Here is a 26,557-nt window from a genome sequence, read left to right as displayed (position 1 = left end):
CTCTTTCTTCTTCAAGATTTTATTTATTTATTTTAGAGAAAAATAAAGAGAGTGCAACAGAGGAAGGATCAGAGGGAGAGAGAGGATCTCAAGCAGACTCTGCACTGAGTGCAGAGTCCCACACGGGGCTGGATCTCATGACCCAGAAATCATGACCTGAGCTGAAATCTAGTGCAGGATGCTTGAGGGCGCCTAGCTAGCTCAGTCGGTTAAGCATCTGCCTTTGGCTCAGGTCCTGATATCAGGGTGCTGGGATTGAGCCCCATATTGGGCTCCCTGCTCAGCAGGGAGTCTGCTTCTCCCTTCCCCTCTGCCATTTCCCGTTTGTACTCTCTCTGTGTGTCAAACAAATAAATCTTAAAAAAAAAAAAAAAAAAAAAAAGGAAATATAAGCATGGAAACTTAAAGAGTCCTCAAAGAATTACAGTGCCTCGATTTTGTTTAAACAGATTCTCTTTTAAACTATAGCATAAGGGAGTCAGTGTTTTACTTTTGGACTATAATAATTTTAGGTAACACTAATATAAAAATACTAGATTTGGATGTTCAACTGACTGAGCCACCCAGGTGGCTCTACACTCAATTTTTCAAGAGAAAGTTTTAACAATTAATTCAAAAATTTAAAAACACTGTTTAAGGGGAAATAAAAGTCTGTAGGCTATAAACAGGCCACCAATTTGCGATGCCAATTTTAGATCAATCATTTCATTTCCTTGGGCCTCAATTTTCCTATCCTTAAACTGAAGGGATGAGAGGTGGTCTCTAAAGTCCCTCTTAGTTTTGACTCTAGATATATAAACACAAAGATATGGCAAAGAAAGCTATGACTTTGTAACATTTATTTCTTTTCCCTGGAACAGAATGGAAAAAGATTTCAGAAGTTATCAATAGGTCTTACTAGTAGGAAAAGTATCTTTTATCTTTCTCTGATAAAGAGTTTAACATTTTTAGCTATACTTCATGAACTTACTTCTCTTCATTAGTCTCTGAAGACATCCCATCCATTTTTGAAGAAAACCTTTTTCTGTAACAAATACACAACATTAGAACAGGTGAAAAAGAAAGAAAAGAAATTAAAAACTATGAAGAGATTAATAGCAAAGTTGTAACTTCAGGATTACTTTCTGGGGGAAGACCAGAAAAAGGGAAGAAAAAGTTATACCATGGAGCTATAAAACATGAAATGAGAAATTCTGAATTTAAAGTACTCCATTATAATTAATATTTCTGGAAAAGTCTCATATTCGATATAAAATCAGTGACTAACTCTGGGATGATTTGGGCATTAATGGTTCAAATAAAAATTCGATCTAATTTATAGGAACTTATGGATTATATAATTCAGTCCCAAAGTGAAATCAATTAGGTATCAAAAAATAGTGGATGTAAAAAAAAAAAAAAACAGTGGATGTGCATAACATACATGTTTGTTATGAAAATTCAACTATTAGTACTCAGCAAAAAAAACCTTCCGACCTAAGAATAACATTTTAAAAAATGTAGCCGATTATGTTTACAAATCTACTCAGTGAGTATTTGTCTTGGAAAGAGTATGAAATAAATAACCTGAAGTTTCCTCAATTGGTCTCACTTCCTACCTACCTGTAACTATACTAAATGTTCATTTTATGCATTAACTTTAGAACTTCGCCTCTGGGTAAGAAAATTTTCTACTGTAGAATCCAAAAAACAGAAGAACTATATATTTTGACCCAATAACATAAGCATTTCTACCACAACACTAATACTATATATGTAAACTGTTAAATCAATGTTCTTATTTTGTAAGTAAAAAAACAAAAAGCAAACCAAAGAAGAAACCAAGTACTTAAAAGGTACCTTATTTTACATGCTTTCATCACATATAACAAAAGCCAAGTTAGGAAGCAATAGGTAATAATGAATCTGAACTTCAAACTGAACTAAAAATCTGTTTTTTTCTTTTGTTTTTAAAGATTTTTTAATTTTTTAAAATAATCTCTATACCCAATGTGGGATTCGAACTCATGACCCTGAGATCCAGAGTTGTGTGTGCTTCCAATTGAGCCAGCAAGACACCCCAGAATCTGTTCGTTTTTTAGTATCAGTTTATTCAAGTAATTGTCAAAACAGATAAGATGATGGGCATCTTCTAATATTTTATTTCTCACCTTCTCCTTTCATCCTCTATTACTTTCTCAGTCTGTTTATCCATTCTTCTTGTTTCACTTACCTCTTGTTCACAGATAACACCCATATCTACTTACAATAATATTTTTAGGAATAGATTTTTCAAGATTAGTTTCTTAAAACAGTACCCCTACACTCAATATCCTTCTCAAAAACAACCACTTTTGCCATTTTAAGCCAATTATGTTGTATTAAAAAAAAAAAAAAGAAAGAAAGAAAGCTCTTACCTGCAACCACCTTTATCTCACATATAGACTTGCAGGCCCACCACACCAAGTAAATATAATACAAGAAAAGAAAGATCACATGCCAATTTTAGCACCATAAATATAAAAATCCTCAATAGATAGCAAAAAGAAGCCAACACTTTGTAAAGAGCATAATATACCTTAGTTACACTGGTTTTATTCTGGTAACACAAAACTTGTTCAACATTAAAAAATAAATTTTACAATTTACCATACTAACAGATTAAAAGGGAGAAACCGTATAATCATCTCAACAGATGAAAAAAACACCCTTTCATGTTTAAAAAAGAAAAGCCTAACAAACTAGGAAGAGAAGGTAAATCCCTTAATCTCACAAACAGTCTGTTTAAAAAACCAATTGCAGAGAGGTAGGGAGGAATATGGCAGAGGAGTAGGGGATCCTGGTTTCATCTGGTCCATGGAATTCAGCTAGATAGCTATAAAATCATTCTGAACACCTACAAATTCAACTGGAGATCTAAGACAAGAATTGCTGCAATTTTACAAATAGAAAAGTGACCACTTTTTGCAAGGTAGGAGGTGCAGACAAGTGAACAGGAGGCAATATATTGGAAGATAAACCCTGGAGGGAGGGAGTCTCCATAGGACAGCTACCAGAAAGTGATATAGAAGTGGAATGCAAAATTGGAACTTTTAGAAGTCTGCTCTGGGAGATCCCTGCCTGAAAGGTGCTCAGGTAGCAAAGCAGGAGGGGAATCCTAGGTGAGACAGCATGGTCTCAGGATCCACAGGGTCACAAAAAGAATGGAGGTGCTGAGTGCGGCAGAGCTTCCAGGCATTGGAGCAGGGAAGCCTGCTGCAAACAGCAAGCTCAAGAGTAGGCTTTCTGCTCCGTGTTGCCATAAACCACCAACCACAGCACACACTGTTGGGCAACCGCCCTCCAAGCAGGGGCCCAACAAGTGGCAGAACCATGGGGAGATCCCCACCATCTCTCTCAGAAGGAGTGGCACCAGGGTGCACCACAGGAGACTGCAGGCTTTGGAGATTCAAAGCAAGGTTATGTGCCTGATACAGAAATGCTCAGTCACAGGCTAGGTGAGCACTGGGTGTGGACAAAAACCAGGAAGACAGGAATGATTGCTTTTCTGTGAGGGCTCACTGAAGAGGGGGGTGAGAATTTTCAGGTCTGGGGCTGGAGATCCGGTTGGTATAATTTTCATTTTCATATCAATTTCCATCCCCCAAAGTAGTGTGAAAAGCCTTCAGGGAACAAACACCATAGAGCAATCTGGAGCTGCTTACACTGAGCCTGGCCCCTTGGCAAGGAGGGTACAATTCCTCCTGAAGAAAGACTCCTGAGAATCAGTGCAATAGGCCCCTCCTCCAGAAGACCAGCAGGAACAATGGCTAATATCAAGTTTACTAATCACACCTAACTGCAAAACTCCAGCGTAGGGGAAAATAAATAGTATATAGAATTAGTGGGGTTTTTTTCCCTCATGATTCTTTCAGTTAAAAATTATTCTTTTCTTTTCAACTAATTTATTATTTTATCGACTTTATTTAGGTATTTTTTTCTTTTCATTTTTATATTTATATTTTTTTTCATTTTTTACTTCCTTTCATTGTATTTAATTTTATTTTCATATATATATATATTTCGTTACAATTTTGGGATCTAGTTTCTTCTAACAGATGAAAATATACCCAGGATCTAACATATTGTTCTGTCTGTTCTGTTCATCTGTTTGATTATATTCTCTTTTTTTCCTTTTTCTTTTTGGCTTCTGGTTTCTTCTGATTTGTTTAATATATATGTTTCTGGGGTCATTTCTGCTATTTCTGCATTTTGCTCTCTCATTCATCTATTCTTCTCTGGACAGAATAATAAGACAGAAGAATTCACCCCAAAAAGAGAACAAGAGGCAGTACTAACTGTCAAGGACTTAATCAATACAGATAAGTAAGATGTCAGAACTTGAATTCAGAATAATGATTATAAAGATACTAGCTGATTTTGAAAAAAAGTATTGAAGACACTAGAGAATCCCCTTCTGGAGAAATAAAAAAACTAAAATTTAACCAGGTTGAAATAAAAAAGGCTATTACTGAGATACAATAAAAAATGGAGGCTCTAGTTCCTAGGATAATGAAGCAGAAGAGAGAATTAGTGCTATGAAAGACAAAATGATGGAGAATGAAGAAAAAGAAAGATAACTACCGGATCACAAGGGGAGAATTTGAGAGATAAGTGATACCATAAAGCAAAACAATCTTAGAATAATTGAGATCCCAGAAGAAGAGGAAAGGGGGGGGGGCAGAAAGTATATTTGAGCAGATTATAGCAGAGAATTTCCCTAATCTGGGGAAGGAAATAGGCGTTCAAGTCCAGGAGAACCTCCCTCAAAAATCAATAAAAACTGGTAACACCTTGTCATATAAATAGTGAAGATTGCAAATTTCAGGGACAAAATCCTGAAAGCACTTCAGCACAAGAGGTCCTTAACCTACAAGGGTAGGAACATAAGGTTGGCAGTAGACCTATCCCTAGAGACCTAGCAGGCCAGAAAGTACTGGCATGATATATTCAAGGTGCTAAATGAGAAAAATATGCAGCCAAGGCTGTCATTCAGAATAGAAGGAGAGATGAAGAGGTTCCAGGACAAACAGAAACCAAAAGGATATGTGATCACTAAATTAGCCCTGCAAGAAATATTAAAGGGGATCCTTTACATAAATAGAGAGCCCCAAAATAACATAGACCAGAAAGGGACAGAGACAATATTCAGAAACAGTGACTCTACAGGTAATACAATAGCAATAATTTCACATATTTCAATAGTTAGTCTAAATGTAAATTGGCAAAAAAAAAAAATAAATAAATAAATAAATAAATGTAAATTGGCTAAATTCTCCAATCAAAAGACACAGGGTAGCAGACTGGATTAAAAAAAAAAAAAAAAAAGGAGGGATCCCTGGGTGGCGCAGCAGTTTGGCGCCTGCCTTTGGCCCAGGGCGCGATCCTGGAGACCAGGGATCGAATCCCACATCGGGCTCCCTGCATGGAGCCCGCTTCTCCCTCTGCCTGTGTCTCTGCCTCTCTCTCTCTCTCTCTCTGTGACTATCATGAATAAATAAATAAAATCTTTAAAAAAAAAAAAAGCAAAAAAAAAAGCAAGACTCATCATTATGGTATCTGCGAGAGACTCATTTTATACCTAAAGACACCTCCAAATTCAAAGTGAGGGGGTGATGAACCTTCTATCATGTTAATGGACATCAAAAGAAAGCTGGGGTAGCAATCCTCATATCAGACAAATTAGATTTTAAACCAAAGACTGTAAGAAGAAATGAAGGACACTGTATCATAATTAAAGGGTCTATCCAATATGAAGATCTAACAATTATAAATATTTATGCCTCTAACATGGGAGCAGCCAATTGTATAAACCAATTAATATCAAAATTAAAGAAACATATTGATAATAATACAATAGTAAGGGACCTTAATAAGGAAACAAGGGCATTGAATGAGACATGGACCAGATGGACTTCACAGATATTATTCAGAGCATTCCATCCTAGAGCAACAGAATACACATTCTTCTCAAGTGCACATGGAACATTCTCCAGAATAGATCACATAGTGGGTCATAAATCAGGTCAACCAGTACCAAAAGACTGGGATTATTCCCTACACATTTTCAGACCACAATGCTTTAAAATCTGAACTTAAACACAAGAGGAAATTTGTTTTTTTTTTTTTAATTTTTTTTAATTTATTTATGATAGTCACACAGAGAGAGAGAGAGAGAGGCAGAGACACAGGCAGAGGGAGAAGCAGGCTCCATGCACCAGGAGCCCGATATGGGATTCGATCCCGGGTCTCCAGGATCGCGCCCTGGGCCAAAGGCAGGCGCTAAACCACTGCGCCACCCAGGGATCCCCACAAGAGGAAATTTGAAAGGAACACAAACACATGGAAGTTAAAGAGCATCCTACTAAAGAATGAATGGTCAACCAGGAAATTAAAAAAGGAAACAAATGAAAACACAACTATTTAAAACCTTGGGATGCAGCAAAGGCAGTCCTAAGAGGGAAGTAAATAGCAATACAAGCCTTTCTCAAGAAACAAGAAAAGTCTCAAATACATAACCTAACCTATAGAAGCTGGAGAAAGAACACCAAATAAAGCCTAAACCCGGCTGGAGAAGAAAAATAATAAATAGTAGAGCAGAAATCAATGGAATAGAAACCAAAACAACAGAACAGACCAACTAGGAGCTGGTTCTTTGAAAGAAGTAATATGACAAATAACACCCTAACCAGAATTATCAAAAAGAAAAGAGAAAGGACCCAAATAAAATCATAAATGAAAGAGGAGAGATCACAATCAACACCGAATAAATACAATTTTAAGAGCATATTATGGGCAACTATATGGCAACAAATTAGGCAGTCTGGAAGAAATGGATGCACTCCTAGAAACACATAAACTACCAAAACGAAAACAGGAAGAAATAGAAAACCTGAATAGACCCATAACCTGCAAGGAAATTGAAGCAGTCATCAAAAATCTCCCAACAAACAAGAGTCCAGGGCTGGAGAGCTACACAGGGGACTTCTACCAAAACTTAAGAGAAGTAATATCTATTCTTCTAAAGCTGTTTAAAAATAGAAATGGAAGGAAAATTTCCAAGCTCTATGAGGCCAGCATTACTTTGATTCAAAATTAGACAAAGACCCCACCAAAAAGGAGAATTACAGACCAATATCGCTAATGAACATGAATGGAAAAATTCTCACCAAGATACTAGCCAACAGGATCCAACAGTACATTAAAAGGATTATTTACCCGGACCAAATAGGATTTACTCCTGGGCTGCAAGGGTGGTTCAACATCTGCAAATCCACCAATGTGATACACACATTAATAAAAGCAAGGACAAGAATCCTAAGATCCTATCAAAAGATGCAGAAAATGCATCTGACAAAGTAAAGCATCCTTTCTTGATTAAAACTTTTCACACTTTAGGGATAAAGGGCATGTACTTCAATATCATAAAAGCCATATACAAAAAGCCCACAGCATATCATTTTCAACAGGGAAAAACTCAGAGCCTGTCCCTAAAGTCAGGAACATGATAGGGATGTCCACTCTCACCATTGTTATTCAACATAGTACTAAAAGTCCTAGCCTCAAAAAAAAAAAAAAAAAAATGTTCTAGCCTCAGCAATCAGACAACCAAAAGAAATGAAAGGCACCTGAATCAGCAAAATCAAACTCTCACTCTTTACAGAATACATGATACTCCATATGGAAAACCCAGAAGACTTCATTTCAAAATTGCTAGAACTCATACAGGAATTCAGCAAAGTGGCAGAATATAAAATAAATGCACAGAAATCAATTGCATATCTACATACTAACAATGAGACAGAAAAAAGAGAAATTATGGAATCGATCCTGTTTACACCAAAACCATAAAGATACCTAGGAATAAACCTAACCAAAGAAGCAAAGGATATGTACTCTGAAAACTATAGAACATTCATGAAAGAAATTGAGGAAGACACAAAGATATGGAAAAACGTTCTACGCTCATGGATTCCAAGAACAAATACTGTTAAAATGTTTATGCTGCCCAGAGCAATCTATACATTCAATGGGATCCCTATCAAAATACCATCAACTTTTTTCACAGAACTGGAACAAATAATCCTAAAATTTGTATGGAACCAGAAAAAATCCTGAATAGCCAAAGGAAAGTTGAAAATCAAAGCTGGAGGCATCACAGTTCCAGATTTGAAGCTATATTACAAAGCTGTAATCATCAAAATAGTATGGTACTGGCAGAAAAACAGATACACAGATCGATGGAACAGAATAGAGAACCCAGAAATGGACCCTCAACTCCACAGTCAACTAATCTTTGAGAAAACAGGAAAGAATATCCATAAATTGTGTTGGGCAAATTGGATAGCTACATGCAGAAGAATGAAACGAGACCATTTTCTTACCTGATACAGAAAAATACACTTAAAATGGATGAAAGACCTAAATTTGAGACAGGAATCCATCAAAATCCTAGAGAAAAACATAGGCAGCAACCTCTTTGACCTCGGCCACAGTGACTTCTTGCTAGACACATTTCCAAAATCAAAAATGAACTATTGGGACTTCACCAATAAATCAATCATGATAAAAATAAATAAATAAAATCAGGATAAAAAGCTTTTGCATCAAAGGAAACAGTCAACAAAACCAAAAAACAACCAACAGAATGGGAGAAGATATTTGCAAAAATCTTATCAGATAAAGGGTTAGTATCCAAAATCTATAAAGAACTTATCAAACTCAACACCCAAAAACCAGATAATCCAGTCAAGAAATGGGCAGAAGATGGGACACACATGAGTGGCTCAGTGGGTTAAGCGTCTGCCTTTAGCTCAGGTCATGACCTCAGAGTCCTAGGATTCAGCCCTATGTCAGTTCCCTGCTCAGTAGGGAGTCTGCTATTCCGTCTCTCTCTCCTATTCTCCCTGCTTGTGCTCTCTGGTGCACATACTCTTTCTCTCTCTCTCTCTCTCTCTGTAAATAAATAAATAGAATCTTAGAGAGAGAGGCAGAAGATATGAACAGACATTTCTCCTAAGAAGACTTACAAGTGGCCAACAGACATGAAAAAATGCTCCGTATCACTTGGCATTAGGGAAATACAAATCAAAACTACAATGAAATACCACTTCACAACAGTTAGAATGGCTAATATTAATAAAACAGTAAACACCAGATGTTGGTGAGGATGTGGAGAAAGGGGAATTCTCTTACACTGCTGGTGGGAATGCAAGCTGGTACAAGCACTCTGAAAAACAGCATGGAAGTTCCTCAAAAAGTTAAAAATAGAGCTCCCCTATGACCTAGCAATTGCACTACTAGGTATTTACTCCAAAGATACAAATATAGTGACCCAAAGGGGCACCAGTACCCCAATGTTTACACCAACAATGTCCACAAGAGCCAAACTATGCAAAGTGCCCAGATGTCCAACAACAGATGAATGGATAAAGAAGATGTGTTGTATATATATAAAATGGAATATTACTCAGACATCAAAAATGTATGAAATCTTACATTTGCAAATGATGTGGATAGAACTAGAGGTATTATGCTAAGCGAAATAAGTCAATCAGAAAAATACAAATACATGATTTCACTCATACATGGAATTTAAAAAACAAAACAGAGGAGCATAAGGGAAGGGAGGGAAAAATAAAACAAAATGAAATCTCTTAGGGAGACAAACCCTAAGAGATTCTTAACCATAGGATACAAAGGTCGGAACTAAAGGTATTATGCTAAGTGAAATAAGTCAATCAGAGAAAAGACAAATATCGTATGATTTCACTCATACATAGAATTTAAGAACCAAAACAGAGGAACATAAGGGAGGGAAAAATAAAACAAAATGAATCTTTTAGGGAGACAAACTGTAAGAGATTCTTTACGATAGGATACAAAGTGTGGGTTGCTGGAAGGGAAGAGCATTGAGGGGTGGGGTAGCTAGATGACAATCATTAAGGAGGGCATGTGATATAATGAGTACTGGGTATTATGTACAACTAATGAATCACTGAACTCTATCTATCTCTGAACTAATAATACACTATATGTTAGTTAACTGAATTTCAATAAAATAAAAAAAATAAAAAAATAAAATGAAAAAACCCAACATCAAACATCAACTTAATGGTAAACCTCTGAAGATGTCCCAATGAGATCAAACAAGTATGGTACCTATGTCCAATTCTGTTCATCACCAAATCTTTGTGGTTCTATTTCATATATATATCCCAAATGCATCTACTTCTCTCTTCAGTGCCTCCACCACGGTTTCAAGCTATCACTATCTCTCATGTAAACTATTGCAATATTCACCTCAATGGTCTCTCTGCTCTCACTCTTATTCTCCATAGTCCTTTCTCTCCATAGAGAGTTATCTTCTTAAACATAAGTCACATTTAAGAGACCCCTCACTACTTAAAACCTTCAATGACTTCCCATGGTACTGAGCATGAACTCTAAGATGTGGTCTCCACTTGCCTTTCAGACTACACACTTGATCTCATGCCACTGTCTTCCTCAGTATGCTAACCACACTGGCATTTCTATTCCGGTACACACAAAGCTCTTTCCTGAGCCACTGAATTTATATTTGCTATTTTCTCTTGGCAAAAAAGCCAAAAAAGCCAAAAAAGCCAAAAAAGCCAAAAAAAAAAAAAAAAAAAAAGCACTCTGCAGCACTATGTAGGTCTCTTTTGTAGCATTACCACAACTGAAATTTAAGTCTGTTATGGGGGCACCTGGGCAGCTCAGTCGGTTATGCATCTGCCTTCAGCTCAAGTCATGATATCAGGGTCCTAGGATCGAGCCCCATATATATTGGGCTTCCTGCTCAGCAGGGAGTGACTGGCTTCACCCTCTACCTCTGCCTCTCCTCCTGCTTGTGCTCTCACTCTCTCTCAAATAAATAAATAAAATCTTAAAAAAAAAAAAATGTTATGCAAATTAATTATTCCTGGTACTTCCCCAAACTACTTGTGCCCCAATGGCAAATTCTATGAGAATAAGGCTGGTGTCTCTTAAGCTCATTGTTACATTCTGAAAAACTAGCATGTGCTTTGTATATAATAGGAGCTCAATAAAAATTTGCTGAATAAATAAGAAACAATTATTTTAAATTACTTTTACTTTATAATCACTGACTTGCAGTTTTTCTCCTTTTGGGAATATTTTCAAATTCAGTGACATAATCAAAATTGTCAGATAAAAATATTAAATACTATCAAATCAGGATCACCTAAACATCTTCACTGTTTGAAATAGTCATTGAACATCATTCCTGTCTAACCTGCAGACCAGGTGGCACTTAATTATGTGATGAGATTCAAAGCTTACTGAAGTCCTCTTTTCAAAAAAATCCTATTTATTATATAATTGTAAGTTCAACCTTCAACAGAAATAGGGTACCCCAGATCATGATGTTAAATTTCATTTGTAAAATGCTGTTATGGTTGAACTCTTGGTCACTGCCACAGTAACTAATTGACTGGTTCTAAAACCATGCACCTGGCACCCAAAGATGCTACAGCATAGTCACAGAAGTGTTCTGGGATATTTTAAATTTTGAGGGAAATGGCAATTTTTAACAGCTGTCAGGCACTGTGTGAATTACTAGCTCAAAATAGTACCTATTTGTATCATATTCATTTAGATAACATATTATTGCAAAGCTGGATTTTTGGCAAGTACTTTTTATCAATGTGGTACTGGAAATGAGGGTGGCAGTGTCCAGTATGATTCCAAGATTTGAGAAGTTGTGTAGTGTTCAACAGGCACATATAACCAATTAGTAAATAATTGTAATTATTTAAGAATAAAATAAAAATATTATCGTTTCCTTCGATTTATGCTCTTTTTTTTTTTTTCAAATGGCTACTAGGCAATTAGGACATAAATTTATTTCAACTTAACTTTTTAAGTTGTTTGGATCTAATGACTTAATAAATGGAACTGGTAGGTATTTATTTTGACCTAAGGGACAAGAAAGTTTAGGAATTACTAGTCTAAATAATCCCGAGGTCTTTACAGCTACTGGGCCAAATGGGCCCTTAAGAGTGTGTTTTGTTGTTTTTGTTTTTAAACATTTTGAATGGGTTGTAGGAAACAAAAGAACAAAAAGAAAACTAAACAAAAAACAAAGAAGAACAGTCAACAGAGACAATGCTGGTGACTATACAGACTGCAAAATCTGAAATATTTACTATCAGGCTCTTCGGCTACTTCTGCATTTACACTAACAGTTTCTAGAGTTAATGTATTCCATTGTGTCCACTGATAATAGGCTCTAGACCTGTGCTATCTGATACAGCAGCTATTTAAATTTAAATTTATTTATTGAAAATATTTTTATTTATTCAAAAACAAAAAAAAATATTTTTATTTATTCATAAGACAGACACACACACAGAGAGAGGCAGAGACATAGGCAGAGGGAGAAGCAGGCTTCTTGCAGGAAGCCTGATGTGGGGCTCAATCACCAGACTCCGGGATCATACCCTGAGCCCAAGGCAGGCGCTCAAAGGCTGAGCCAGCCAGTGGTACCAAATTTAAATTAAATGAAATAAAACTTAAAATTCAGTTCTTCAGTCACAATAGCCACATTCCAGGCATTCAGTTGTCATTTGTGACCAGTGGGTAATCATGTTGGTCAGTGCAAATATAAAACGTTACCATTAAAAAACAAAAAACAAAAAACAAAACGTTACCATTATCACTGAAGGTTTCATTGGATAGCACTGTCCTACTACCAATATCTAGGGCATCTTCCGTTATGCTCTCTTATTCAGCAAACATGTCACTGATACCATCAATCCAAACATTTTTGTATCTATTTGTCATCTTGTAAACATTTCCAGCCATTCACATAGTCAAGGAGAATTATACGGCTTTGAACCCAATCTTTCCATTAGCAAAATCTTACATTGACTCAACTCCGTAATGCATCCTTCCCTTCCAGTTCCACCTCTAGTGCCCCCTCCTCCACAAAGCCTCCTTTAGTCTCCAGGGCCCAAAGCATCAAATAAGCTCTCCCTTTCTTGGGCTCTCATGGCACCTCACAGGGTCCCATGATCTTTTACATTGTCTTGTGTTACAGTTATTTGTGAATATTGATACTTTTCTGTTCTGGACTGAAAACTCCTCTCCTCCAGATTAGGGTCTCTGAATCATTGGCTCTCGGCTCTGGCACAAGGAACCCCATCAATACTTGAGGAATTCGACGGATCCAATTCAACTGAAGTGAAAGCTTCAATCTTAATATCTAGAGTAAGCTCTGCTCCGGTTTTCTCCGTCACCTCTCTACAAAAGGATCTCTAAAACCCCAATCGGCAATATTTGGAGTTTGCTTGTTTGTTTTTTCTTCAACTCAATATGGAGGTCAGCAGCAAGAAAAAGGAGCTTTAACAAACTCCGAATTACTAACGGAGATTTTGCCAAAACTCGTTTGTGGCTTACTCACACTGACTCTGTCAACGTTACTGTAACTGCAGGAAAACCAATGACTGTTCAGTGCTGCTAGTACAGAAACTACGCCCAGCCGAGCACTTGAAACCACTCAACACTGTCACTTCAGTTACAGCTTCGAAAAGACAGAGTCGGAAATACAAACCGCCGGAGTCCCCTAGGGAAGGGGTGCGTGCCAGGCGCAGTCCGGGAGCCCTGACAGACGGCGGCGGGGCGGGGCGCCGCGGAGCCGAACCCGAGCAGGCCCGAGGCGCTCAGGTGTGGAGGGAGAAACGCCAACACAGGAGGAAGGCCCTGGTAGCTATAGGGAGTAATAAAAGCCCCGCAAACGGGCGGAAACTTCTACTCCGCGCCGCTCGCTTTCGGAGGCCGCCAGGCGGACGAAGCGTCCCAACGCCCCACCGCGGAGCCTTCAGAGCACCCAGAAAAAAACCTGAAACCCACAGCCCTGGAAGCCTGGAACGAAAGGGTCATTCTCTTTACCCACCGCAGTCCAGCTGCTTGACAAATGCTCCTCAGACTTGCCTTGGGTCCGCGCGCTCCTCAGAGAGGGCCCGCCGCCGCCCACCGGCTTCACCTCACAACACCCAGACTACCTCAGTGCAGCATTCAAATGTAACCGCCTAGCGGTTGCACATGCGCAAAGCCGCTCTACGCGTCGGCTCCGCCCCTTAGGCTCCGGCGCCACCCCGTTCCTGACACCTTTAATTAAACTTCCCAGTCTGTATATCAATTTTATTTCCTTGAAGGCTATCTCATTTTCTACCGAACTTTCCTTTGTCCCTCCCCGCTGTCGACCCCTCACATCATGGGAGCAGCCATTTTCTTTTGATTACTCGCTGTAAAAATGATCGAATCTTTGTTTCCGTACAAAATGGCGGCCTCCATAACGTTGCGTCACATCCCCCTAGTATTACTCCCTATAGTTACCAGGAAGCAGTAGGCTTCTGGGACGAGGTGGCCGAGTGGTTAAGGCGATGGACTGCTAATCCATTGTGCTCTGCACGCGTGGGTTCGAATCCCATCCTCGTCGATCGTGCCTTTTGCTTCAGATGGACGTAAATTTATTTACGAATGAAAATAGTTGATTATTCCGGTTACGATTTACTACTCAACTTACTCTGGCACCGTCAATTTCTGATTTGAGGTATTTGGAAGCCAGATTTTGGAGCATTCTAACGTTACAGATAAGCAAGAGGGAAAGAAACATCCCACAAAACGTGTGTGCTTGATTCAGTATCTTTTTATATGAAGTGGATAGCAGTGCATAGAATTCTACCATTATTGCCATCCTTATGTGTTCCAGTGCTGGTCCGCTCCATCTTAATTAACCTAGTTTCTGAGTGAGGGACCTTAGTTATTATAAACCTTCACCCAGGGTTTTTAATTCCTTGCTATGACATACCAGGTTTTGAATGCAAAAGTTACTGTAAGGCACAATGTTCAAGATTCTCTTCCAGCCCCCAGTGGGTTGCATGCGCTCAAGAAAAGTATACACTGGGAAACATATTTATCCGGTGTTTATTATCTGCAATCACCACAGTGAATCACATTACTTTAACTCATCATAACCCTATGGTCATGATAGACATTTTTATTACTCCTTTTAACAGATGAGGACACTGAAAGATAAACTTGTCCTAGGTTATACAGCTTCTTCTATACAGCAGGTTTGCCTGCTTCTTGCAGTGACGACTTCTTACAGAAAGCTGACGAGATCTGTCAATGTGTCCAGTCTGTACAAATAAAAAGTGAGTGGGTTACTCTCCTAAAGGAAAATCTTCAGCTGTAGAAATTCTGAAAATACAAAGCACCGGAAGCGTCTAGAGAAAAGCAACAACAAAAACCTTGTGAGTGGAAGCTCACTTTTCTATTCTTCAGTTCTTTACCTGTTTTCACGCTTAGGTCATTAGTGGTTTCTTTCATATGAAATTGCAGTAGTACTTGCTATGACAGTTCCAGTTTTTTGCATTTCTATAATCTCTTCACCTGTAAGAACTGTGCTCACTTTTGACTTTTCCTAAGAGAATCAAAAGAATCAACATGCCAGATTATTTAAAAGCCCATAGTGGGTTGGGGGGGACCTTGGATTAGTATTGGTAAAATACATTTGAAATAAGGCAGGAAAAGAGTTAGAGGCGCCATCTACTGGACTTGGACGCGGTACTTCCACAGACTGCTACCTTTGGAAATAACCTCTATTACTCCCTGAAATTTGTCAACAAAACACAGGTAAGAGAAACCATTCTCCATCAACACCAGGGTTCTTCTTCACAAGGCCTATCCTGAACTATTGCAGGACTCAACATCTGGAAGACAACAAGAGAAAAAAATCATTGCACAGTCAAATATGCTACCAAGATATTCCGGCTTGTTCACTTCTTCAGTGCCAGGAAGTGGGTCTTCATTCTCCAAATCTAGCTTCAGGAAAACCCATTCTCTTTGGAGAATGAGGTGCTCTGGGAAGAATTGTGCGGTGTTTAATTGGTAATGGTCAGTAGTCCTTCTAGGACATAGCTATGAAGGAAGAATTTAAATCTAATGAGTTTTGTTTTGGTTTAGGGGGTTTTGTTATGTTTGGTGTGCCTCCAGTTTGTTTCTTAATTGTTGCAAGAAAAACCGAGACCTTGGGCTATAAAGCTTGCAAAGATTGGTTTTGAGGGGTGCAAATGACAGATGTGGGTTCGGTCTGTTCCTACCATTAGGAAGTATGGTCTCACTGGAGAACCATTTCTGGGAAGATAATCATGACAAAGCCTAAAGAAATTTAAGAGTGAATCCAGGTATTCTTTGCACCTGCAGCACCACCTGGAAACATTTTGTTTGCTCAGATCATTCCCTGAGCTGCATGCTATCATGTGAAAGCAACTCCTTTGCTACAGCTTCTGGGAACGCCTCCCGAGTTGAAAACTAAATGTTTTCATATTGAAGATTAATAGAGCAAAAACTGAAATCCAGTTTATAGTAACCTTGCTTAGGAAAGACAACATGAATAAATGCCAATAGACTAAGGGAACTGGGGAATAACACTTGCTGTATCCCCTTGCTGTGTCTTCTGCTGAGGTAGCTATGGATAGTTAGCAAACAACAACCAGTCACCTTTCCTTCTTATCACATTCTGGAGGAACAATGCTCCACATTTCTAAATCTCAAAATTTCCATTTGAAATCTTCCAGACTCTTTATCTCAGGGTTGTGGGTTTGAGCCCCAGGTTTGTGTGTAGATATTACTTAAAAATAAAATCTTAAAGAAAAGTTGAGGGGCACCTAGGTGGGTCAGTCGGTTAAACGTCTTCCTTTGGCTCAGGTCATGATCCCCGGGTCTGGAGATTGAGCCCCATATTGGGCTGTCTGCTCCACGGGGAGTCTGCTTCTCCCTCTCCCTTTGCCAGCCACTCCCCCTGCCTGTGTTCTCTCTGTCAAATAAATGAAAGAAAGAAAGAGAGAGAGAGAAAGGGAGGGAGGGAGGAAGAAGGAAGGGAGGGAGGAAGGGAGGAAGGAAGAAAGGAAGGGAGGGAGGGAGGGAGGGAGGGAAAAGTTGAAATAAGTCCTGGACAGTGGTTTCTGTGTACTCACTGAAAAGATCACTGCAATAAATTCCCGTTTCAATGCCGCCAGCAGTCATTTTTGGTATAACCTAGCAAGTAACAGAGGTAGCCTTTATTTTAGCATCATAGGCTAAACAGAATTGTCTTGCAGTTCTGGAGACCAGAAGTCTGAGATCAAGGTGTCAACAGGGTTTGTCCTTCTGAGGGCTATGAGGGTGAATCTGTTCCACAACATTTTCCTAGTTTCTGGTGGTTTGCTGGCAATTCTTAGCATTCCTTGGCTTGTAAAATTCTTAACCTTTACAATTTTGCCTCTATTTTGATTCTGGAAAATTTAGCAATTAGGATAGGATATAAGGCTATTCTTTTTTTTCAAAAAACATTTTATTTCTTTACTCATGGGAGACACACAGACAGACAGACAGACGGAGGAGAAGCAGGTTCCATGCAAGGAGCCCAAAGTGGGACTTGATCCTCAGAATCCAGTATCAGGCCCCGAGGTAAAGGCAGATGCTTAACTGCTGAGCCACCCAGGCATCCCTAAAGCTATTCTTTTTTTTTTTAATTTTTATTTATTTATGATAGTCACACACAGAGAGAGAGAGAGGCAGAGACACAGGCAGAGGGAGAAGCAGGCTCCATGCACCGGGAGCCCGACGTGCGATTCGATCCTGGGTCTCCAGGATCGTGCCCTGGGCCAAAGGCAGGCGCTAAACCGCCGCGCCACCCAGGGATCCCTCTTTTTATAATTCTTAACCTACCTTAACTTCAACATTTAGAATGTTGTAAAGTTTATAGGAAAAAGAACCAGAAAAATTGTCATTTATTATTTACTTGAATTACTGAAGTATTTTCAAAAATCTGTCTAGAGGCTCCTGGGTGGCTCATCAGTTAAGTGCCTGACTCTTGGTTTCAGCTCAGGTCAGGATCTCAGGGATCCACATCAGGCTCCGTGCTTGTGGATTCTGCTTGAGATTCCCTCTTTCCTTCTTCCTCTGCCCCTCCTGCTCATGCTGTTTCTCTCTCTCTCTCTCTTTCTGTCAAATAAATAAATAAAATATTTAAAAAATAATTTGTGTCTAGATGCCATGATATTAAGTGTTAGGAAATGCAAGGCACAGAGCTCTCCATGTCTGAAAGCATCCCAAATCTAGAATACCAAAACCATAAACTGCTCTTAGATCCCTGTTCTTTTATGACAAAGAGCAGTGTTTGGATCTGCTAAGGCATATTAAAGTGGCCACTTTCACAAATTATTATATATTGCTTATCATTATATTCCCCCAAATACCAGACATATAGTGCTCTCTATCCCTGGTAAAAGCGATCCATGGGCTGAGCACTTGGAAGTGCTACCACCAGCTACAGGAGGTCTAATAGACTTTAGGTGTTATGTGGTGGGTGACTAAAAGAGAGTCACTATTTCAGAGATACAAAGGTTAAACAAAGAGAAGTCTTTTAACATTTTTATTAATTTTTATCTTAAAAGATATTATGCAATGATACAATCCATTATATATATCATGTGTACAATTTAAAGGAACAATAATAAAACCAATCCCATGTAAATGTGACCTAGTTTAAGAAACAGAACATTAAAGGCACCTTTGAAGCTTCTCATGTGGCTCTCCCTGCTGCCATCCTCCCACCAGACATAACTACTGAATTTTGTGTTGATCCTCTTTTTTTTTCTTTTAAAGTTTTTTTTTTTTTTTAATTTAAGGAATCTCTACACCGCATGTGGGGCTTGAACTCATGACCCTGAGATTAAGAGTTGCATGCTCCTCCAACTGAACCAGCCAGGTGCCCCCATCCTCTTGCTTTTCTTAACCAAATATGCATGTATATATCCCTAGAAATGTTTAGTCTTACCTGTTTTTGAATTTTTTATTAATGCAATCTTATACTTATTCCTCTGTGTCTTCTTTCATTCAACCCTATTTTATTGGTATAATTCATTCATTTTTACTGCTGCTTAATACACATTGTCTGAATATACAGTTGGATATCCATTCTGTTATGGATGGATATTTTGGTTGTCTCCAGCTTTTTGCTATTACAAGAATCCTATTGTGAATCTTCCCATACATGTCTCCTGGGGTACATGTACAAGTGCTTCTCTAGTTGTACTTCTCCCTATCATTAACTGGACAGAGTGGAATCATTAATTACGTGAATGTTCAACTTTATTCAGCAGTTCTTAACAGTTTGGTATGGTTAATGGCTGACGAAAAAATGGTGCAGATTTTTTTTAATTCATGAGAGACACAGAGAGAGGGGCAAAGACATAGGCAGAGGGAGAAGCAGGCTCCCTGTGGGGAGCCCGATGTGGGACTCAATCCCAGGATCACGACCTGAGGTGAAGGCAGACACTCATCCACTGAGCCACCCAGGTGCCCCTGTTGCAGTTTTGAAAACTTGGACAAGCTTTCAAACGGAAGGAAGAGGAGAGAGTACACAGAAGATCTGGAGGGGAAGAAAACAGTCATAATCATAGACAGTATTGCTTACCATGCACAAAGCAAGTGTTCTAAGCAAAATGAATGCCTTGGAGATGACACCTATGACTGCAGTAAACTTATCCATCTAAAACTTGGTCATGCTCTACTTCCATCTTTGGTTTTCAATCATCCTCAGTCCTGAGTACCAGTGATCCAAAGACCAAAGAGACTCAGTCCTGCTCCTCTGACTGAGCAGGCCATGAAAACCAGTGATCCAAAGACCAAAGAGACTGTGAAATGAGCCCATTTTCTCTTTGGGAGAAAAGATTGACCCATGCCAATCTAGGTCATCCATTGAGAGGTGCAGACATTCCAGGAAACCCATGGTTCCAATCCACAGTTTGAACTAAATCATGGGCAGCGGGGAGCTCAGCAGTTTGGCGCTGCCTCCAGCCCAGGGCGTGATCCTGGAGACCTGGGATTGAGTCCCATGTCCCGCTCCCTGCATGGAGCCTGCTTCTCCCTCTGCCTGTGTCTCTGCCTCTGTGTGTGTGTGTCTCTCATGAAATAAATAAATAAACAAACAAATAAATAAATAAATAAGAACTAAAGCCAACCTTGAAATGCAGAGCCAATCTGAAGATGCAGCTGCCTGACCAGCTGTTTCAGTCACTACATTCACCTGCTTCTGCCTCTCACACTACTCACTGGAAGGAATGTAAACCGTCATAATCCTTTTGGAGGGCAGTGTGGTATTACCTATCAATAAATATTTTTTTAAGATTTTTATTTATTTATTTGATAGAGAAAGAGCCAGAACAAGCAGGGGGAGAGGCCAAAGGAGAGAGAGAAGCAGGTTCCCTGCTGAGTAGGGATTCTGGGATTATGACCTGAGCCAAAGGCAGATGTTTGACTGAGCCACCCAGGCACTCCAATAATGAAGCTTTTTAAAAAAATGTCCTACAGGGGCACCTGGTTGGCTCAATCAGTTAAGTGCCTGCCTTTGGCTCAGGTCATGATCTCAGGATCCTGGAATTGAGCCCCATATCGGGCTCTCTGCTCAGCAGGAAGTCTGCTTCTCCCTCCCCCTCTCCCTTTGTTCTCTCTCTCTCTCTCTCTCTCTCTCTCTCAAATACATACATACATACATACATACATTCTTCAAAAAAATGTCCTACAGAAAAGCACATTGCAGCACTATTTGTATGGCATGATCCCACTTTTTTGCACGATCCCATTTTTATTTAAAAAATACACAAACATTTAGGCATCTATAGATAGAAAACAGTCGGGAAGAAAACCACTTAATTATTAGTAGTGGTTACCTCCAGAGTAGGGGTAAGGAGAGTAGGGCTATAATAATTAACTTTTTTAAAAGGGTATCATTTTGCAAGGGGAAAAACTATAGGAAAGATCAACTGGGTCAACCTGAGCTGCTTTAGGGCAATACGTTTTTCAAAGGTCTTTTTTTTTTTTTTAATTTTTATTTATTTATGATAGGCACACAGTGAGAGAGAGAGAGGCAGAGGGAGAAGCAGGCTCCATGCACCGGGAGCCTGACATGGGATTTGATCCTGGGTCTCCAGGATCGCGCCCTGGGCCAAAGGCAGGCGCTAAACCGCTGCGCTAAACCGCTGCGCCACCCAGGGATCCCTTTCAAAGGTCTTTATAAAGATTCTAGCACCTAGCTCAGCATTTGACTGACATAGAGACCAATTACTCAACTAGTATATGCAAGATGGAAGAATACATGCATGTGCGTGGACACACAAGCACAATCTCCATTTATTAAGGCTCCGTAGATTAGTGGAATCATTGTACTCAAGAACTCTTGTTTACAATAAAGGCTCTTTGAAGTAATGCTGTTCAAGAGAAACCTTGTGCAATGATGGAAACATCCTGTGTCTGTGCTACCCAATAAGGTAACCACTAGATAAATGGCTTTGAGTACTGGATATGTGGCTAGTGCAATGGAATAACTGCATACTAAGTTTTATTTAATTAGCTTAAATTTATTTTTTTAATTAGTTTAAATTTAAATAGCACAGGTGGCTAGTATTAGACAATGAAGATTTGAAGATCTGTTGAAATATATGAAAAATATACACATACACAAAATTTTGCATACCATTTCAAAGGGATCCAGGAACCCTCTCGAGCCCATTCATGTGTCCTTACATCAAAAACCCTTAAGGCTTACTAAGAGAATAAGAATAAGATCAACAGGACTAGAAAGAGAAAAAATACAGAACTAAAGAGCCGAGATGGAAAATGCTACCATTCAGAACCTTAGAAAGCAAGAGACAAGCTATAGATTTAGCCTCTGCTTCCTTTGTCCCCCCATCACGGAGAACATTTACTTAATGTATGTTAACTGTTTATTTGTCTTCCCCACACTGGGTTGTACACTGTAGACTATATACTCAGAGCAGAGCGCACATCTATTTTATTCACCATTATATACAAAGAACCCAGTATAAACTAGCACACAGTTGGTACTCAAATGTCTGCTGAATGACTTACCAGGCCTCTGATTCTTGCCTGTCCTGGGAAACCAGAGATCCTGAGTTAAGGAGGGTCTCAGTGATAAAAGGAATTAGCTGGCTCATGAGAGACAGAGATAGAGTTTTCACAAAGTTGAGTAGATACTCAAGTCCATTGAAAATCTTGTCCCCTTCCAGGCTGTTCCTATCCCTTATAGTTCAGAGACCTTGTTGATATACAAGCCATGCAAAGACTTCAGTAGTCAGTGACAGTGTATGTATGTATGCATGTATGTATGACAGTGTATGTATGTATGTATGTATGTATGTATGACAGTGAGCCATACATTAAAACTTTTCTCCTTGGATGTCTCCTCTATTTCTCTACCTTTGGAATTTACCTACCTTCTTTCACATTGCCCTTCTACCTGTAATCTTTCTCCTATGTCTCTGTTGGGCAAATTCTAACTTATTCTTATGTGCCTCTTCCTCTGGAAAACCTGTGCTGTACTTCCAGCTAGAATTATGATGTATTTCCACTGTTTCCTTTGTATTTGGCACATTTCATCATGTTTATCCTGGCAGGGCCTAGTTGTTTATTTTTGTATCCCAGAATTAAATGTTTGGCATATAGTAGGGGGCCAACAATCAGTATGGACCACTAAAAGAACATAAACTCAATTGTTTTTTTCCCCACTCGCACCACCACTGCTTAGTGTGCGCTGATCAAAGTCTACAGGTTAGGTATTAACAAGCCTGTCTCATTCATACTGAAGAAGCCTGAAAGTAAAAAGTCAGGGTTTATGCATACTCCAAAGAAATAGGAAATACATGACAGATATGTAATAAAAGTAACAGAAAGGAGAAAGCTTCCACCTGAACAGAAGTCAAAAGGCTAACCAGGCAGAAACGCAGGGCAAAAAAACAAGCAGTAAAAACATCCACAATATGGTAAAGGGAATTTATGAAAAGCCCACAGCTAACATCATACAATCGTGAAAGACTGAAAACTTTCCCCCTAAGCTATGAAAAGACAAAGATGCCCACTTTCACTCTGTTACTTCTATACAACACCGTAGTGGAATCACAATGAGATATCCAGAGTAACTGGACAGGAAGAGAAATAAAAAGGCACCCAATTGGAAAAGGAAGAAGTAAAATGGTCTCTAGTCTCAAATGACATGAAAAAATATACACATTCCACATGTATTTTAAGAATCCACACACAAAAAAACTATTAAGCTAATAAATTCAGCAAAATTGCAGGATAAAAAAAAATCAGTTGTAATTCTATACACTATCAATGAACAATCCAAAGACAAAATTAAGCAAACTATTCATTTTATTATTTGGGGGGTATTTTATTTTATTTTATTTTATTATTTTTAAAGATTTTATTTATTTATTCATGAGAGACACAGAGAGAAGGCAGAGACATAGGCCGAGGGAGAAGCAGGGTCCTCGCAGGGAGCCCGATGTGGGACTTGATCCCGGAACTCCGGGATCACGCCCAAGCCAAAGGCAGATGCTCAACCGCTGAGCCACCCAGGTGTCCCTGGGCATTTTAAATAGTATCAAAAAGAATAAGATACATGGGAATAAGTTTAACCAAGCAGGTATAAGACTCGTATACTATAAATAACAAAACACTGCTGGAAGAAATTAAAGATCTAAAAAAGATGGAAAAACATCCCATTTTCATGGATTGGAAGACTTAATAATGTTCATATGGTAATACTACCTAAAAATAACTTATAGATTCAATGCAGTCCCTGTCAAATTCCTATCAGCCTCATAGGCAACAAAAGCAAAAACAAATGGGACTACATCAAACTTAGAAACTTTTGTGGATCAAAGGACACAATTAACAGAACAAAATGCAACCATGGAATGGGAAAAAATATTTGCAAATCATATATCTGATAAAGGGTTAACATCCAGAATATGTAAAGAACTATAATTCAACAACAAAAAAATAAAACCTGATTGAAAAATGCATAGGACTTGAACAGTTTTCTAAATGACATACAAAAAGCCAATAAGCAAAAAAAAAAAAAAAAAGCCAATAAGCAAATGAAAACATGTTCAATGTCACTAATCATCAGGGAAATGTAAACCAAAATTACAATGAAATAACACCTCATAGTTTTTTTTTCAAGAAAACTGAAAACTCCCAAAATAACAAGTGTTAGCAAAGATGTGGAGAAAATGGAACACTTGTGCATTGTTAACAGGATTGTAAACGGTGCAACTAGTATGGAAAACAGTATGGTGGTTACAAATTAAAAATAGAAGGGTGCCTGAGTGGCTCAGTCAGTTAAATGTCCAACTCTTGATTTTGGCTTAGGTTATGATCTCAGGGTCATGGGATTGAGCCCCATGTGGGGCTCTGTACTCAGCAGGGAATCTGCTTCTCTCCCTTTCTGCTCCTCCCTTTGCTCATGCACTCTCTTGTTCTTTCAAATAAATAAATCTTAAAAAAAATTAAAAATAGAAATACCATATGATTTAGCAATCCTATTTTTTTATATATACCCCTAAGAATTGAATGCAGGGTCTTAAGATAGTCACACACCCTGTTCATAGCAGCACTATTGGTGATAGCCAAGTGGTGGAAGCAGCCCAAGTGTCTATCAGCAGGTGAATGGATAAACAAAATGTGGTGTTATGCATCCTTTAAAAAAAAAAGAGATCCCATACAAGAGATGAACCTTGAGGATGTTAAGCTAAGTGAAATGAGCCAATCATAAAAAGACGACTACTGTATGATTCCACTTATAGAAGATATTGTGATACTGTGATTTATAATATGTATTTGGTCTTCATTCCTGTTCTTGGCAGAGCTCCTAAGACCCTAGGGATTTCCTAAGTGATGAGAGTGATGAAGGTGTCTTTTGTTACTTCTAATACAATCCTTTCAACCACACCTGAGTTTGTTAATGAGGTGACTTTTGGAAAGCACTTAAGGATGGGCATTAATTGGCAAGGGGAATCAACTTTGTTAATAAGGGGTTGGAACTTTTAGCCCACTTACTAACTCAGGAGGGTTGTGACTAGGGAACTGGAGATTAAGTTTGTTGTTGTTGTTTTTAATATTTTTATGTATTTATTCACGAGAGACACACAGAGAGAGGCAGAAACACAGGCAGAGGGAAAAACAGACTTCCTATGGTTAGCCTGATGCGGGATTCAATCCCAAGGCCCTAGGATCACTACTTGAGCCACCCAGACACCTCCTGGAGATTAATTTAATAGCCAGTGGCCAATGGATTAATCAATCATGCCTAAGTAATGAACGACCCATAAAAATCCCAAATGGCTAGATTGGGAGTTTCTGGGTTGGTGAACAAAAAGGCATTCACATGCCAGGGCATGGCATACCCCAAACTCTACAGGGTCAGAGGCTCCTGTGCTCAGGACCCTTCAAGACTTTGCCCTATGTGTCTCTACATCTGGCTATTCATTCACTTCCTTTAATATTCTTTGTAATAAACCAATAATCTAGTAAGTAAACTGTTCTTAAATTCTGTGAGCCATTCCAGTAAATAACTGAACCCAAGGAAGGGGTTTTGGGAACCTCTGATTTATGGTTGGTCAGAAGTACAGGTGACAACTTAGACCTGTAATTGGCATTTGAAATGGGGCAGTCTTGTGGGACTGAGCCCTTAATCTGTGGGATCTGAGGCTAACTCTAGATAGATAGTGTCAGAATTGAGTTAAATTGTAGGACACTCAGCTGATGTTAGAATTGCTTGGTGTGGGGAAACTCCCCATACATTTAAGTACAGAGTATTCTGTGAAAAGTAAGTAAAGGAAAACAAAAAAAATTTTTTTCAGGTATTTAAAACAGTCAAACACATAGAAGCAAAGAGTAGGGGGCAGAGGGAAATAGGAAATTGCTATTTAATGGGTATAAAGTTTTAGTTACATGAGATGATGAAGTTCTAGAGATCTGCTGTATAACATTGTGTCTATAGTTAACTATACGGTACTGTACACATAAAAATTTGTTAAGGGGTAGATAACATGTTAAGTGCTCTTACTGCAATTAAAAAAAGAAATTAAAACTTGTGAATCAAAGGACACTATAAACAAAATATATAGACAACTTACAAAATGTGAGAAAATAGGGGTGCCTGTGTGGCTCAGCCAGTTAAGCGTCTGCCTTCAACTCAGATCATGATCACAGGGTCCTGGGATGAAGCCCTGCATTGGACTCCGTGCTCAGAGGGGAGTCGGCTTCTCCCGTTCCCTCTGCCCTCCCCCCCCTTATTATTTTATAAATAAATAAAATCTTCAAAAAATCCCAAAAAAGAAAATGGGAGAAAATATTTGCAAACATGTATCTGATAACATGTCTTATATCTAGAACATATGAAGAATTCTTATAATTCAACAACAAAAGACAAACAGCCCAATTTAAAAATTGGCAAAAGACTTGAATAGACATTTTTCCAAAGATATATAAATGGCCAGGAAGCACATGCAAAGATGCTCGAAGATACTCAATAGGGAAATGCAAACCAAAACCACAATGCAAGAACACTTCATTCCTACTAGGTTGGTTATAATCAAAACAACGGAAAGTAACAAGTATTGGTGAGGATATGGAGATACTG

General features: G+C 38.7%; 1 protein-coding gene and 1 non-coding gene across 3 annotated transcripts in view; one reads left to right on the top strand and one right to left on the bottom strand.

The window, feature by feature from the left end:
- Positions 1-14,111, bottom strand: part of KNL1 (kinetochore scaffold 1) — a 71,619-nt gene extending 57,508 nt beyond the window's left edge. The window contains exons 1-2 of one of the 2 annotated variants that reach the window (XM_038580075.1): positions 13,955-14,111; positions 971-1,024 (exon numbers count right to left, since the gene is read on the bottom strand). In XM_038580075.1, coding sequence (XP_038436003.1) covers positions 971-1,005 — 35 coding nt within the window. In that variant the 5' untranslated portion in view covers positions 1,006-1,024; positions 13,955-14,111. The remainder of the gene's footprint in view (positions 1-970; positions 1,025-13,954) is intronic. The other variant, XM_038580076.1, reaches the window with a different exon arrangement.
- Positions 14,112-14,418: 307 nt separating this feature from the next.
- TRNAS-GCU lies at positions 14,419-14,500 on the top strand. The gene has a single exon. It is a non-coding gene; the product is annotated as a tRNA-Ser (tRNA).
- The last annotated feature ends 12,057 nt before the right edge of the window (positions 14,501-26,557 follow it).

This window comes from Canis lupus, chromosome 30 (assembly GCF_011100685.1).
Source record: "Canis lupus familiaris isolate Mischka breed German Shepherd chromosome 30, alternate assembly UU_Cfam_GSD_1.0, whole genome shotgun sequence".
Taxonomy (NCBI): domain Eukaryota; kingdom Metazoa; phylum Chordata; class Mammalia; order Carnivora; family Canidae; genus Canis; species Canis lupus.
Note: the sequence above shows the minus strand (reverse complement) of the source record. Positions and strands in the feature narration are given on the sequence as shown.